Source organism: Rhinopithecus bieti, unplaced genomic scaffold, assembly GCF_001698545.2.
Source record: "Rhinopithecus bieti isolate Rb0 unplaced genomic scaffold, ASM169854v2 scaffold_59762, whole genome shotgun sequence".
NCBI classification, from domain to species: domain Eukaryota; kingdom Metazoa; phylum Chordata; class Mammalia; order Primates; family Cercopithecidae; genus Rhinopithecus; species Rhinopithecus bieti.
The window spans coordinates 111213-127758 of NW_016822991.1; the positions used below are offsets into that span (position 1 = coordinate 111213).

A 16546-nucleotide genomic window follows, 5' to 3' on the forward strand; every position below is an offset into this window, starting at 1 on the left:
GACAGGTCTCATCCAAAGTGGGAGTCAGCCCCACTCCAGAGGAATTGAAGGTAGCAATGGGAGTGGTGCAGGATGAGACCACCAGGCGGGGAGGAGCTCTTCCCAGCTCTCAGAGCAGGGGTTTCTCATTTGTATAATTTGTGCCAATCAAGCCAGGACTGAAATTTGAGGGAAGCCAGAATTGGAGACTAGGACTGAGAAGATTGAGTTACATTAGGCCTTGAAATAAAGGCTTAAAGTGGCTGGGCTGGAGTTAGGTGGCAACAACAAGTCATGGGAAGGTCATAGAGAGTGAAGGGAGACTGTTGAGGGATGAGGTGGGAGAAACCACTGAGGCCAGATCAGGCGGAGCCTTGAATGCCAGGCCCCAAACTCTGGGATTTTTCCTATAAGCAGTGGGGAGCCATTGGAGGGATTTGAGTAGGGTAGTGACATAGTTAACATTGCATTTTAAATAGATGTTCTGACGGCTGTGCTGAAAACAGAAGGGAGGGGGAAGAGACTGGAGATGCTAAAATTGGCAGGAATGATGGTCGCCTTAGCCAGGGGAGGTGGCAGAGGAGATGGTGAGAAGTGAGTGGATTCCAGAGATGTGTAGGAGGTAAAATGAACCATTTATTGGGCCCTATGCTAACTGCATTACAGTGATTATCTCGTTGAATCAGTGCAACAACCTTATAGGTATCATTTTAAACCATTTTACCTGTCCAGGTCAAACAAGAAGAAATATCAGAGGTGGGATTCAAATTCAAGCAGTTTGATGCCAAGATCCATGCTTTTAACCCTTCCTGTGTACTGCTTCCCCAATAAGGCAACAACTGGGAAGTATCCATTACATATTTGTGTGAATGTTCATGTTTAAAAAAAACAGGTATTGAGCTGGGCATGGTGACTCATGCCTGTAATCTCAGCACTTTGAGAGGCTGAGGCGGGAGGATCACTTGAGCCCAGGAGTTCAAGACCAGCCTGGGCAACAAAGTGAGACCTCGTCTCTACAAAATATTTAAAAATTAGCTGGGCATGGTGTCTCATGCCTGTGGCCCCAGCTACACAGGAGGCTGAGGCAGGAGGATCACTTAAGCCCAGGAGGTTGAGGCTGCAGTGAGCCATATTCATGCCACTGGACTACAGCCTGGGCAACACAGGGAGACCCTGTCTTAAAAAAGAAAAGAAAAAAAAAGAAAAAAAAGGATATTCATTCAGATGGTTCAAAATTCAAAAGGTAGGCCAGATGCAGTGGTTCACACCTGTAATCCCAGCACTTTGGGAGGCTGAAGTGGACAGTGGATCACTTAAGGTCAGGTGTTCACAACCAGCCTGGCCAACATGGCAAAACCCCATCTCTACTAAAAATACACAGCACTTTGAGAGGCTGAGGCGGGAGGATCACTTGAGCCCAGGAGTTCAAGACCAGCCTGGGCAACAAAGTGAGACCTCGTCTCTACAAAAATATTTAAAAATTAGCTGGGCATGGTGTCTCATGCCTGTGGCCCCAGCTACACAGGAGGCTGAGGCAGGAGGATCACTTAAGCCCAGGAGGTTGAGGCTGCAGTGAGCCATATTCATGCCACTGGACTACAGCCTGGGCAACACAGGGAGACCCTGTCTTAAAAAAGAAAAGAAAAAAAAAGAAAAAAAAGGATATTCATTCAGATGGTTCAAAATTCAAAAGGTAGGCCAGATGCAGTGGTTCACACCTGTAATCCCAGCACTTTGGGAGGCTGAAGTGGACAGTGGATCACTTAAGGTCAGGTGTTCACAACCAGCCTGGCCAACATGGCAAAACCCCATCTCTACTAAAATACACACACACAAAATAAAATTAGCCAGATGTGGTGGTGTGTGCCTGTAATCCCAGCTACTCAGGTGGCAGAAGTAGAAGAATCACTTGAACCCAGGAGGCGGAGGTTGCAGTGAACTGAGGTTGCACCACTGCACTCCAGCCTGGGCAACAGAGCGAGACTCTGTCTCAAAATCAAAACAAAACAAAACAAAACTACTGAGATGCTGTTTTTCATCTTTCAGGGTGGTGAGTATCAAAAAGTTTGATAATGTTCCATATTGGCAGGTTGGCCAGAAACAGGCATTCTCATAAATCACTTGTGGAAGTTTCATTATCTTATATGTTTATCTTTTAGCACATGCGTGAGTCTATCTGTAAGATGAATTCCTAGAAGTATGAAGCTAAACCAAACAGTAAATGAATTTTTTTTTAGATTTTGACCAATCGCCTTCTACACATGTTATACCATGCCTGCCTGTGTAGAAGGCAATTGGGCAAAATCTAGAAAAATAAATTCATTTACTGTTTGGTTCAGCTTCATACTTCTAGGAATTTATCTTACAGGTAGACTCGTACATGTGCTAGAAAGTGTATGTATGAGATGATACACTACCGGGCTGTTTATTTTTTATTTTATTTTATTTGAGATGGAGTCCCAAAAGGTACAAAGGGGTATAAAGTGAAAAGTTTCCCTACCCTCTGGAAGCAAATAGTATTATCAGGTATCTTTTATAGACATACAAGATGGTGTGCTGAAAAAAAAAAAGATGGTGTACTGATAAGTTAGCACAGTGGCTAAGAGTAACAGGTGCTGGAGCCAGACTTCCTGGGTTCATATCCTGGTTCTACCAATTTGCCAGCTGTGTGAACTTAGGAAAATTCCTCTCTGCCTCGTAGTTTATTCAGCTGTAAAATGAAGATAGTTGTCGTACCTGTCCCATAGGGTTACGGTGAGAATTTAAGTGAGTAATACAGGCGAAGTTCTCTAAACAGTACTTGACAGAAAATAGCCACAATTTAAATATTAGCTATTCTCTGTCTGATATAACCCTTCTCTTCTCTTTGTACACAATTACCACACAGTTTGACATCTTGCGTTTTTTACTTAACTAAATATCTTGGCAATCATTCCATAGTTCCATGTTATTATAATGACAGCAGCATAGTATCAAGAGTTTATTTAAACAGGCTACCAGCAATGAGCACTTTGGGAGCGTCCATTCTTTATCCTATTATAAACAGCCCTGGCCCGGGGCGGTGGCTCACACCTGTAATCCCAGCACTTTGGGAGGCCGAGGCAGGAGGATCACATGAGGTCAGGAGTTCATGACCAGCCTAGCCAATATGGCAAAACCCTGTCTCTACTAAAACTACAAAAAAAAAAAAAATTAGATGGGCATGGTGGCGGGTGCCTGTAACCCCAGCTACTTGGGGGAGGCTGAGGCAGGGAGAATTGCTTGAACCCGGGAGGCGGAGGTTGCAGTGAGCGGAGATCGTGCCGCTGCACTCCAGCCTGGGCAACAGAGCGAGACTCCGTCTCAAAAAAATAAAAAATAAAAAATAAACAGGCCAGTCGTGTATTATCTTATACATATATATTTTAGCACATTTATGAGTCTATCTGTAAGATGAATTCCTAGAAGTATGAAGCTGAACCAAACAGTAAATGAATTTTTTTTTTAGATTTTGCCCAATTGCCTTCTACACATGTTATACCAACGAAACTTCCACAGGCGATTTATGAGAATGCTTGTTTCTGGCCAACCTACCAATATGCAATGTTATCAAACTTTTTGATACTCACCACCCTGAAAGATGAAAAACAGTATCTCAGTAGTTTTTTTGTTGTTGTTGTTTGTTTTGTTTTTGAGATGGGGTCTCGCTCTTTTACCCAGGCTGGAGTGCAGTGGTGTGATCTCGCCTCAGTGCAACCTCTGCCTCCTGGGTTCAAGCAATTCTCCCACCTCAGCCTCCCAAGTAGCTGGGATTACAGGCGCCCGTCACCACAGCCAGCTAATTTTTGTATTTTTACTAGAGATGGGGTTTCACCATGTTGGCCAGGCTGGTCTCAAACTCCTGAGCTCAAGTGATCCACCTGTCTCAGCCTCCCAAAGTGCCGCGCCTGGCCGAAGTTGAGCATCTTAAGCCCCAACTGTATTTTGGGTTTTGTATCATTGCCATCACTGTTGACCTTGATGGGCCTAGTTTTAGTTGCAGGAAGGAGGGTTATTCCAATTAAGAGAGAGTTAAGGAATACATAGCAGGTAAAGTGGTAGAGTTAGAGTAGGCATTAATTTGACAAAGAGGAAGAGAGAAATAAGGGAGATGGTTAGCTGGGGGAAGGAGAGAGTTTCAGGGTATGCTTAAAATGCAGACTATGAAAAAGGAACCTGGAAGACCTTGAACCGTGTTTAAACTGCAGGGACTCTGGGCACTGCCAGCTAGTAGCTGGCTGACCTTGTGAGAGTCACTTAAGCTCTCTGGGGAATCATTTTCCTCATCTGTAAAAACGGCGGAATAGTCCCTACGACATAGGACTTCTGTAAGCATTAAATGAGTGAACATGTTTAACAAACTCAGAAAAGGGCCTGGCAAAGTTGTCACACTGTAGGACCGAGCGGGGAGGTCTCCTCTCCCGAGCCCTCGAGCTGTGTTTTCCCAAAGCATATTCCGGCACGCTCTCGCGGCTCCAGTCTCCCGGCCGGAATGGCTGCCGGTGAGACTGGGGTACAACCCTCTGTGCGCAGGCGCGTTGCGGGCAAGGAGGGGGCGCGAGGGGCGGGGCTGCAGCCGCCTGGGCTGTTCCAACGAGCGCGCGCCGCCCCCGCCGCGCCCCGCGCCGCCCTTGCTAGCCGGCGCCTCCCGCCCCCTGCATTGCTGATGCTGCTGCTGGCAGACATGGACGTGGTGAATCAGGTACGCGCTCCAGCACCGTGGACAGAGCCCGCCGCTGCCCGGCTGCCAGGGCCGGGTCGCTCAGGCCCGCCGACTCTGGGAGGTGGTGGCCAGGGTCTGGCAGCGGAGACCAGGTCCCCGGCGCTGGGGCTGGGGTCTGCGGCAGGTGAAGGGGAGGAAAGGGGAGGTGGAGAAAAGGAGTGCGCTCTTTGCCGCAGCGAGGGCCGTCCTCACTGCCGCAGCGGGGGCCCCCGGAGCCCAGTTCATTACTGGCGACCGCGAGGGGAGGAATAGGGGCCCGGGGGCTGGAGTGAGGGCAAGGGACAAGGGGAGGGGAGAGTGGAAGGAAGATGGGGGGGTGCTGCGGATAATCTAGGAAATAGAGCGACAGAAGGTGTGGGGCGGGGTGGGGAGAGGACTGGCACCCGCCCCTCCCAAACAGAGACTGTACCCCCATAGGCGACCACCCCTTCCCCCAGAGCACACCTAGGGGACAATCTGGTTTTACTCCTTCCAAAACCCTCAGTCTCCTCATCTCCAGCACATAGCGACTGAAGCCATGTCCCAGCCCTCCCCCACCTTAATCAGTCCAGACCCTCTCCGCCATCTCTCTCTTCTTCGCCACCTCAGAAACTCACCCCCAATCAGTCCCAGCCCTTCCCCATCCCCATCACCTCAGACCTCCACCATCACTGCCATCTGACACACCTTTACCGCTGCAGACCCTTCCCCCACCTGAGCCAAACCGACTCCTGCCCTGTTATGACTCACCTTCACCATCACAATCCCCCACCAGAATGCACCCCACTCCATCCCCATTCTCCACCCGAACCCCTTCCCTATCTGACTCGCCTTTACGTTTCAGACCTGCTCCCTCTCCTTAACTAGTCCTGACCTCATCCCCATCTCCCTCACCCCCGACCTCTGCCATCTGACTCACCATCTCTTCAGACCTTCCCACCAGTCTTTGGACCCCCGGAGTCTTTTCTCAGAGACCCTGGGGCTCACACCTTTCCCAAGGTGTCACTTTCTCCTTTTCACCCCCTCCCCGAGGTCACATGCTCCATCCCCAGGGGTCATTGATAGGCAGCCTTGCCACTCACCTCCCTCTCTACCTCCAACAACCCCACCCCTTCCCCACTGTTTCTCTCCTCAGCTGGTAGCTGGGGGTCAGTTCCGGGTGGTCAAGGAGCCCCTCGGCTTTGTGAAGGTGCTGCAATGGGTGAGTGTGGTCTGGGCTGTTGGGGGAGAGTGCAAGGAGTGAGGGAGGTCATGGGGTCCAGAAGAGCAGGGGTGGAGTAGGGACGGGTAGCCAGAGATGAGTGCGGGGGTTGTAGGGGATGGGGGAATTAGGCTCCAGGGTGAGGTTTCAGGGGTTTGAAGCCAGAAAACAGACGAGCTGTGACGTCACATAGGGTTGAGGGTACCCCCGTTGTGAAGTGGGAGATTGTGACGTCCTACCTCCTCTCCTGAAGTGAGGGAGGGGTGGGAGAGGTGGAGCCTGTAGCAGATGCTGGGTAAGCTATGCAAAGCCAGAGAAACCCAGAGACAGTGAAGGTGACAGAGAGAATGAGGGACAGGGAATGATAAAGACAGAGATGGAAATACTGAGAAAAAAAAAGAAATATGGAGATGAGAGAGATACAGAGATAACAGAGAAGAGACAAACAGAAACAAAGAAAAGGGAGACACAGAAAACAGATGCAAAGAGAAACAGACGCAGGGAGAGAGGCAGGAAAACAGGGTGGGGGAGAGAGAGACACAGAGAGAAAGAGACACTCAGAAAAAAGAGAAACCAACACACAGAGAGGCAAGAGGGAGACAGAGAGAGAGCCATCCAGAGACCGAGTGAGAGACAGGACAGAAAGACAGAGACAAACAGACCAAGAAACAGAAAGACACAGACATACAGGCATACACTTACACAGACAGAAAAAAGAGATAAAAAGAGACACAAAGAGATCAGACAGGCAGAGGCAGAGAGGATCAGAGACACAGAGAGACAAAGAGACATCTGAGAAAGACAAAGACACATAGAGAAACAGAGATACTGAGAGAAACAGAGACACAGTGAGATACACAGAGAACAACAGAGACAAACAGAGAAGAGGGAGATCAGCATGGAGAGGCAGAGACAGAGAGAGACACAGAGAGAGAGAGAAACAGGAAGAGACAGCCATACCCTTGTAATCAGCTTGTCCTTGGTCCCGATGAGCCCTGATTAGGGGTTGGGGGTGGGGACTGCTCCATCTGCTGCTGCCTGTGCTGGGCCCCCAGTCTGTCCAGAGGAGGGCACCTCCCTCCCACATGCACACAGGTTCACTGTGGCCATCCCCATCCCTGCTGCCCAAGGTCTTCGCCATCTTCGCCTTTGCTACATGCGGCAGCTACAGTGGGGAGCTCCAGCTGAGCGTGGATTGTGCCAACAAGACCGAGAGTGACCTCAGCATCGAGGTCGAGTTCGAGTACCCCTTCAGGTGTGCTCCCACCCTGGGATCCCAACAGACCTGGGAGAGGAAGGGGCAGGGTGGAACCGGCCAATACCTCCCCCCCAAGTAGCTCCTGCCCAGCTCCCACCTCAAGAGGCCACATCCACTGGGATCACTGAGCACCTGCCTTGTACCCGGCACTGCTCTGGACTCTAGGACTATGTGGTGAGCAAGGCAGACATAGGCTGTGGCCCTCTGGCTCTGTTCCAGCGAAGGGGTAAAGGACAGGCAATAAATAAGATACAAAAGTAAAAGACAGGTGTATATACATACCTTAACCCGGTAGGTACTCAATTAATGTTAGCCAATATTATTATTTAATCCCCATTCATTCATTCTATACACATTTTTGAGAACTTATTGTATATCTGGTACTACTCAAAGTGCTGGGAGCATGATAGTAACTAAAACAGACCCAACTCCCGCCAGGCGCAGTGGCTCACGCCTGTAATCCCAGCACTTTGGGAGGCCGAGGCGGGTGGATCACCTGAGGTCGGGAGTTTGAGAACAGCCTGACCAACATGGAGAAACCCCGTCTCTACTAAAATACAAAATTAGCCAGGCATGGTGCATGTCTGTAATCCCGGCTATTCAGGAGGCTGAGACAGGAGAATCACTTGAACCTGGGAGCCTAAATCGCGCCATTGCACTCCAGCCTGGGCAACAAGAGCGAAACTCCATCTCAAAAAAAAAAAAAAACAGACCCAACTCCCTACCTTCATGGAGCCTAGATTATAATGAATAAATTAACAAAGAGGATAATAGCAGACTGAGAGAAACTCAAGGAGGGGATCCTCATGTAGGGTTTTATGGTAGAGAATAATGAGGGGCACTGCTTAGATATAGGGAAAAATTAAACCCAGTTAAACAATTCTGACATTTATTGAGCTCACACTGTGTGCCGGGCACTACACTGGGTGCTAGGTACACAAGAATGAGCACAGCTGGCATGGGCACTACCCTCACAATGATGTCTACCTCCTGCAGGGTGGGACAATCGAGACCCACAGGCACAATCCCTGCACAGGTTTCTGAGACTCCCCCACTATTTGGCCAAATTACATAACCACTCTGGGTCTCAATTTCCTTATCTGTAAAAAGGAATACTAATAATATCTACCTCACAGGGTTGTGGTTAGCATTCAATGAGTTAATACTCATCAGGTGCTTAGCACAGTGCCTGGCACACAATAAGTGCTCCATCAGTGTTTGTTCATAAATAAAATAAATTTAAGGAACTCAGGAAAGAGGACAGGGATTGAGTTGGAAACTGGGGGTCTTCGAGCACTAAGGGTAAATGTAGGCTCAAGAGATCACCCAGTGGGGGGATGGAAGAGTGAAAATAGAAGAAAACCTAGCACAGGCCCTGAGCAATGATGGAAAAGAGAGGAGGTGCCGGGAAAGTGTGGTCTGAGAGGCAGAGGAGCAGCCAGGTATCCATGGGTCCACAGAGGCAAGGGAGAGAAGAGTTTGGGGAAGGCGGGGGAGCTGGCAGCATGGGACACTGCTTAGAGCCGGCCCTTTGGGGATCCACAAGACCTCAACCATCCCCACACCTCTCATGTCTAGAACTTTGGGTCCTAAGGCTCTAGCCCACAAGTCCCCAGAAAAGAGTCTTGGCCCTGGGTCCCCCTGAGCAAATCTCTCCCAAACTGCCCTAATACCCAAGGACCTATCATTCCCTCTTATGGACCTCCTCTTCTGACCCAGCCCACTAGAAATAGAAACTCAAACCCAGATGCAACTCCTAGCTCCATCACTTAGGAGCTGTACAACTTTGGGCAAGTAACAACCTTGCTAAGCCTCTGTTCATCTGTAAAAAGGGTATGATAAAGCCTGCTTTAGAGAATTGCTGGAGGCTGTCATTAAATGAGACAATTATGTAAACTGCTTAGTAGGTGATTAATAAGTGCAAGCCTCTTCCCTCAGGGCCTTTGCTACACAAAGGCATTGGCACCATTTGCTCAATCTCAGGATCCTGGCCTCCAATCTGAGACCGTGCTCCAGTACTTCTCCCCACAGACATTTTCTCTCTACAACCCCCACCTTTCTTCCATCACACCACAGGAAAGGCCTTAGTCCCAGGACACCTCCCCTCTTCCCTCACATACACACACCCTGTTCCAGGATCCCTTTACCCTCCTTTCTTTCTGTCTTTTCCTGTTGTGTAGTTGCTGGGCTCTCCTCTGCTATGCATACATTTTTTTCTCTTGGGGACCTGAACTAGGGTGGGAGAGGAAAGTCAACTTGAGGAAGGGAGAAAACAAGGTTCAGATCCCAACTCTGACATTCCCTTGTCAGCTGTGTGACTTTAGGCAAGTTAATGCACTTCCCTGAGCCTCTGTTTCCGCCTCTGTACATTTCATTTGATAAACATTTCTTGAGTGCCTGCTAGGTGCCAGCACTGTTCCAGGGCCTGGAGATACAGTGGTGAAAACAGAGGAAAAAGCCCCACCCTCTTGTAGTTACAGCAAAAAACAAGATTAAAAAAAATAAAATATCTGGTATGTCAGATGGATACCACTACTATCGAGAAAAGTGGAGCAAGGAAGCCAGGCTAAGGAGTGCTGGTTGTGAGAATGTTTCAATTTAATTTTAAGTAGGGAGATCAGGGAAGGTCGCAATGAGAAGGTGACAGTTGAGCAAAGCTTCAAGGAGATGAGGGAGTAAGACCCGAAGCTATCTAGGGGGAAAGCACTCCTGGCAAAGGGAACAGCCAGTACAAAGAAAGATGCTGGGGAGGGAGGATGCCTGGCAAGTTCTAGAAATAATCGAGAGACCAGAGTGCTTGGGTTGGAGTGAGGGATGAATAATACCTATCTCACCAGGATGTTTTGAGCAATCAGTGAAATGTGACTGGTACATAGTAGGTGCTCGATGAATGGTTATTTCCTCCTCTTCCTGGGGCCTTGTCAGAATCGGGGGGACCCATGATTGGGCTGGAGGGTTGAGGGGGTTCTTAGGGGCTGGGCCACACCTGCCCACCTCTGTTTGCAGGCTGCACCAAGTGTACTTTGATGCACCCACCTGCCGAGGGGGCACCACCAAGGTCTTCTTAGTTGGGGACTACTCCTCGTCAGCCGAATTCTTTGTCACCGTGGCTGTGTTTGCCTTCCTCTACTCCATGGGGGCTCTGGCCACCTACATCTTCCTGCAGAACAAGTACCGAGAGAATAACAAAGGGCCCATGCTGGTGAGTCCCCACAACCACTTGCATGTAGCGACCATGGGGACACGGAACCTCAGGGACACAGCCATGCTCACAGACCACACCAAATCCCAGACAGGCCCATAGGCACACAGCCACCATAACAGCCACACATATAGCTGCCGTTGCTATTAATCCACACCAGGCATCAGGGACACAGAGTTATAGAGTCACAGAGACATACAGCCCATGCAGAATCCCAGACAGGCCCACACCTGAGAACCTTCCTGCTCTCACACAACCACACAGCCTAGATCAAAGGAAGAGGCCCACAGAGGTTCACTGTGACAGTCATGCCTGTCATCATGCCACACCGACACACTGATTCCTACACCGCTGTACTCACACACCCTCAGCCTAGACACAAAATGACAAAAATTCCCACATGCAGACAAAAGTGGAAAGACACATTACTTTCCACAGATTCGGAAATCATCCCACAGAGTTCCCCTCCCCCCAACACCCACAGCCACATATCACAATCACACTCCCACATCCTCTGTGTCATGTACACACACAAGCTCAAGCTGGGAGGGCCACCTTCAGGTGAAAGTGCTGTGGGCTTGAAAGCTGAAAAGGCAGGGGAGAGACAGGCCTCTTCTGGGGGTCTCGTCCCCAAAGAAAGCCTGTGATCCGAGGAGGCCCCAGGGCCTAGCGTGAAGCAGTCCACTCACAGTGCCGTCTTCCTCACTCCTGCCTGCCTTAGGACTTTCTGGCCACGGCTGTGTTTGCCTTCATGTGGCTAGTTAGCTCATCGGCGTGGGCCAAGGGGCTGTCAGATGTGAAGATGGCCACAGACCCAGAGAACATTATCAAGGAGATGCCTGTCTGCCGCCAGACAGGGAACACATGCAAGGAACTGAGAGACCCTGTGACCTCGGGACTCAACACCTCGGTGGTAAGCCCTAAGTGCTGGCTGGAGGAGGGAGAGTGGAAAACAGTACAGTCCGGCATGGGGAGTAGTGGAGTGGGAGAATAAGAGGAGAGTCAGGGGAGATCCAAGGGGTATCCCTGGAGAACACGTGCCAACAACATTGAAGGATGAGCTAGCAACTGTAACCACTGTGACACCACAGACTGTCCCCAAAGGGCGAACATGACAGCTTCTGTCCAGATTAGGTTTGGGAGACCTGGATCCCAGACCCAGCCTAGACATGTAGAATTTCTGGCAACTCAGCACCCTCTTGGGACCTCAGTTTCCTCATGCGCAAAATGAAGGAAAAACTTGAAATGTTTCCCCACTTGGATGCCCCCTGCTGGCTGGAGTCAGACTGTCTGCGCTCAAATCCCAGCTCTACATCTTGCAAGCTCCCTGACCTGAAACTAGCGACAGCCTCTCAGGGTTCAGTTGAGCATGTATAATCGAAAACTAATAATGGGTCTTGCTCCAAAGTTGAGTATTTAGTGAACTAATAATACCGAGTGCTCAGAAAAGGGCCTAGCACAAGGTAAGTCATATACAAGGATTACAGATGCTAAGATTACAACTTTTCTTTCCTGTCACTTGCTGGATGTGAGACTTCAGGTAACTTAGCCTCTAGGGCCTCAGTTTCCTCAACTATAAAATGGAGATAGTATTTCCTGCCCAAAACTGAATTTTAAGTAAACTTATAACATGTAAAGCTCTTAGAAGAGGGCATGGCATATAGGGAAAGATACGTAAAGTGTTTTATGTCTTGAAATTACTTTATGTGGCTGGGCGCAGTGGCTCACGCCTGTAATCCCAACACTTTGGGAGGCCAAGGCGGGCAGATCACCTGAGGTCGGGAGTTCAAGACCAGCCTGACCAAAATGGGGAAACCCCATCTCTACTAAAAATACAAAATTAGCCAAGTGTGGTGGCACACGCCTGTAATCCCAGCTACTCGGGAGGCTGAGGCAGGAGAATTGCTTGAACCCAGGACGCGAAGGTTGCGGTGAGCCGAGATCGTGCCATTGCACTCCAGTCTGGGCAACAAGAGCGAAACTCCATCTCAAAAAAAAAAAAAATTATGCAAGTTTCATATATTTTATACATGTGCACTTATACATATATTTATATCTACATTTATGTATTTAGATGCATGTTAGTGGTATAGTTATATTTAATAAGTTTGTATCCTTACATTTTACTATGAATATATTACAAATTTACATTTTATACATGCATAAACGCGTATATAATGTGCATATGTGCAAATATGTAAATAATTGTATATGTAATACTGATAGATCACAGCATCCCCAGGACTCCAAATTCTTCTAACACGCCCTCCCCGCCAGAGGTGATTTTTCTGCACATCGATGTTCTCGCACTGGGACTCAGAGAGTCTGGGTTTCAGAAACCCCCACCCTGCGGAGCCTATGGATTCATTCCCCGCATGCTCATTCCTGCACGCAGGACCGCCAAGGCAATGGGCGGGGTACCACAGCCGAGCCTTGTCTCCCTGCAGGTGTTCGGCTTCCTGAACCTGGTGCTCTGGGTCGGCAACCTGTGGTTCGTGTTTAAGGAGACAGGCTGGGCCGCCCCGTTCCTGCGCGCGCCTCCCGGCGCCCCCGAGAAACAACCGGCACCCGGGGACGCCTACGGAGATGCGGGCTACGGGCAGGGCCCCGGCGGGTACGGGCCCCAGGATTCCTACGGGCCTCAGGGCGGCTACCAGCCTGACTATGGTCAACCAGCCGGCGGCGGTGGCGGTGGGTACGGGCCTCAGGGCGACTATGGGCAGCAAGGCTACGGCCCGCAGGGTGCACCCACCTCCTTCTCCAATCAGATGTAGTCTGGTGAGTGACCGGCGAGCGGTGCAGCCAAGGAGGGTACAAGAAAAGAGACGAGCGGGTCAGTGAACCAATAAGAGTCAGGGGTAAAGAGTACGTAAGGCATTAACTGGGACAAGTAAGGACTGAAGTTTGAAGGAGGCAATCAAGAGGCAGAGCTACCTGCTAAGAGCTGAAAAACTAGCCAATGAATGGAGAAAAGAAGAATGGTGCTTCAAGATGGACAGAATGAAGAGCCAATAGGAGGGAGGTAGAAGTGCAACTCCGGGGAAAGGCGGGGGGAGAGAAGCAGAGCAACCAATAAAGGGAGGGAATATCGGGGACTTGCGCAATGGCAAGTCAGCGGAGCGCAAGTGTCAAGGAAGCGACGAGGAGGTGGGTCTTAGAAGTGACTGATAAGCCAGTAGGTGATAAGGCCAATAGATGGTGAGGGTAAATGGGCGTGGATCTTGAAGGTCAGACGAGCTCACCAATCCGGGAGGAGGGGATAGATCTGCCGCCTCTCCCCAACGCTCGAGGGGAGGGAAGTAGTGTGGAACTTCAAAGGAGGAAGAGGGACGGGGTGGGGTCCTGGAAAGGCTTGCCAGCCTTCTTGCTGGGCCTTAAAAGAGAAGTGAGAGTCGGGCTCGGTGGCTCACCCCTGTAATCCCAGCACTTTAGGAGACCGAGGCGGGCAGATCGCTTGAGCCCCGGAGTTCGAGACCAGCTTGGGCAACATGATGAAGTCCCACCTCTACAAAAAATACAAAAATTAGCTGGGCGTGGTGGCATGCATCTGTCCCATCTACTTGGGAGGTTGAAGTGGGAGGATCACTTGAGCCCAGGAAGTTGAGGCTGCCGTGAACTATGATCCTGCCACTGCACTCCAGCCTGGCAACAGAGCGAGACCCTGTCTCAAAAAAAAAAAAAAAAAGAAAAGAAAAGAAAAGAAATAAGAAAAGAAAAGAGAGAGGCCAGGCGAGGTGGCTCATGCCTGTAATCCCAGCACTTTGGGAGGCCAAGGTGGGCGCATCACCTGAGGTTAGGAGTTCAAGACTAGCCTGGCCAACATGGTGAAACCCCGTCTCTACTAAAAATATAAAAATTATTTTTAATTTTTATATTAAATATTTTAATTTTAGACGTGGTGGCGCACGTCTATAGTTCCAGCTACCCTGGAGGCTGAGGCAGGAGAATCGCTTGAATCTGGGAGGCGGAGGTTCCAATGAGTTTAGATTGTGCCCCTGCCCCCCCCCCTGGGCGACAAAGGGATTCTCAAAAAAAAAAAAAAAAAAGAAAAGAGAAGTGAGATTTCCCTCAGATAGGAGGAAGGATGTAGGGGAGGAAAGGCAGAAGGAAAAGGCTAGAGGGTGGCGTGAAGTGGGGGGAGGCAAGAAGGTGGCAATACTTCGAGGTAGCCTCTGACACTGGGTTAGCCAGGATGGAAAGGGATCCCATATCTAATTCATCAAAAAATCCTGTTGGTCCTACCTTCAAAAAATATATCCATCATCTTCCACTGTCATCTCTCCTGGACCTCTTCTCAGGTCTCCATTTCCATTCTGTTCTACTCATAGCATCTGGAGGGATTCTGTTAAATCCTAAATTAGGCCACAGTCCTCCTGTGCAGAACTCTGCCCTGTCGCAGGCTGGGCATGGTAGCTCATGCCTGTAATCCTAGTACTTTGGGAGTGCTAGACTTGAAATCCTGGGCTCAGGCGATCCTCCCACCTCAGCCTCCCAAGTAGCCGAGACTATAAGTGTGAGCGACCATGCCCAGCTCACTTTTTTTTTTTCATTTCACTTATTGTCACCCTGTATTATACGATATAATCCACTCATGCATCATGTTCGCTGTGTGAAGTCTATCTCCCCCTGCTACAATATAAACTGCACAAAGACAGGGATCTTTGTTTTGCTCAATATAGTTTATCACAAATGGCTAGAACAGTACCTGTCAAGGGACTACTTTTTTGGTTGGGGGAGGGAGACTGTAATCTCTTTGGTACCTAACCCAGTGGGGGCAAGGTCAGGTATATCTTCTCAGTAGAGGCAGCTGGGATGAAGTTGTCTCCAGCAATATAAGTGAAAGAAGAAAAGACATAAAGCCAGGAAAAAGGCATAACAGCCCAACCCCTATCTGAGGGCGCCACCCATGTCGGACCCCCTCTCCTTTCTGTCTTTTGTCTCTACAGGTCAGTGAAGCCCAGGAGGACCCATGGTGGGGCAAGAGCTCGGGAGAAGACCTGCCCCCCTTCCCACCCCTACACCCTAGGTCTCCACCCCTCAAGCCAGGAGAAGACCCGTAACTTGTCTTTTGTTGTTTAAATATATATATATTATATATAAATATCTATTTATCTGTCTAAGCCCTGCCCTCACTCTACTCCCCTCATGCACTAGGTGCCCAGTCTTGAGTGGGCCTCCTCTCTTACCCCTGTCCCTTTCCCTGCATCCCTTGGCCCCTCTCTGTTTACCCTCCCTGTCCCCTGAGGTTAGGGGGATCTGAAAGGACAGGGAGAGAACAGATCTCGGCTGTGGGGAGGGTGCGTGTGGCTTCAGACTCTCTCTTCTCTCCCCCTCCCCTCCTCCCAGCTCTGGCCTTGGTTCCTCCAGCAATGCCTGCCTGAGCAAAGGCCATTAGGGAAATCCAACTCCAGGGTGAGAGAAAGGCAGAGATTGGGGGGGCTTCGGGTAGAGAGGACATTTTGGACCCAAGGTGGTCTTGGAGAGGAGCTGTGGAGTGGAGGGGTCGGCAGGGAGGTTGGGTTCCAGACAGAGTGGATCTGGAGTCTGAAGGAGAGGAGTGCGCTAGAGCATTCTGGGGTGGGGCTTGGAAGGACGCTGAGGGCAGGGTTCTAGAAGGGGCGGGGCTTTGAGCGAGGCAGAATGGTGGGCTCCAGAGTAGGTGGGTCTTGGACTGGGACCAGAGCCTATGGAAAGGGTGTGGCTTGGAACATTTGGGAGACTGAGCTTGATTATAAAGGGGACAGATCTTGAGCAAGGCAACAAGTGGGATTCAGGAATGGGCCAAACCAGGGTTCTAGACAGGATGGGGCTTAGAATGGGGCTTCCATGGTGGTTTCAGAAAGGGCAGCCCCTCCCCATGGTGCAGTATAGAAAATGTTTTACAGTGGCTGGGTTTGGGCAGTGGAGAGGGGACTTGGATAGGAGCTTCCAGATGGGTTTTGTTAGGGGTGGAGGAGAATGGCTCTGGCTACAGCTCGAGAGGGAAGTGGCCTGAGAAGAGCCAAGTGATATGGCTTGTAGGGTGAGGCGTGGGATCCAGAGAGAAGCTCCCCACCACACACACCCTTCCCCACTCCCGTGATGAAACAGTTAGGTTAATCAGAGGACAGAACCAACGGGTCTGTGGGGCTGGCCCACCCCTCTTCCCCCTTCCCCTGCCCCCTCCCTCCCTCCACACCTCCACCC

The 16546-nt window shown here is 50.1% G+C and overlaps 1 protein-coding gene across 1 annotated transcript; it reads left to right on the forward strand.

Moving 5' to 3' along the window:
• The first annotated feature begins 4595 nt into the window (after positions 1-4595).
• On the forward strand, positions 4596-16540 carry SYP (synaptophysin). Its single transcript, XM_017861190.1, has 7 exons — positions 4596-4699; positions 5835-5900; positions 7031-7155; positions 10165-10360; positions 11082-11273; positions 12808-13138; positions 15307-16540. Exons 1-6 carry the CDS (start codon positions 4664-4666, stop codon positions 13132-13134), a joined length of 942 nt encoding a protein of 313 aa, XP_017716679.1. The 5' UTR covers positions 4596-4663; the 3' UTR covers positions 13135-13138; positions 15307-16540.
• Positions 16541-16546: the final 6 nt, after the last annotated feature.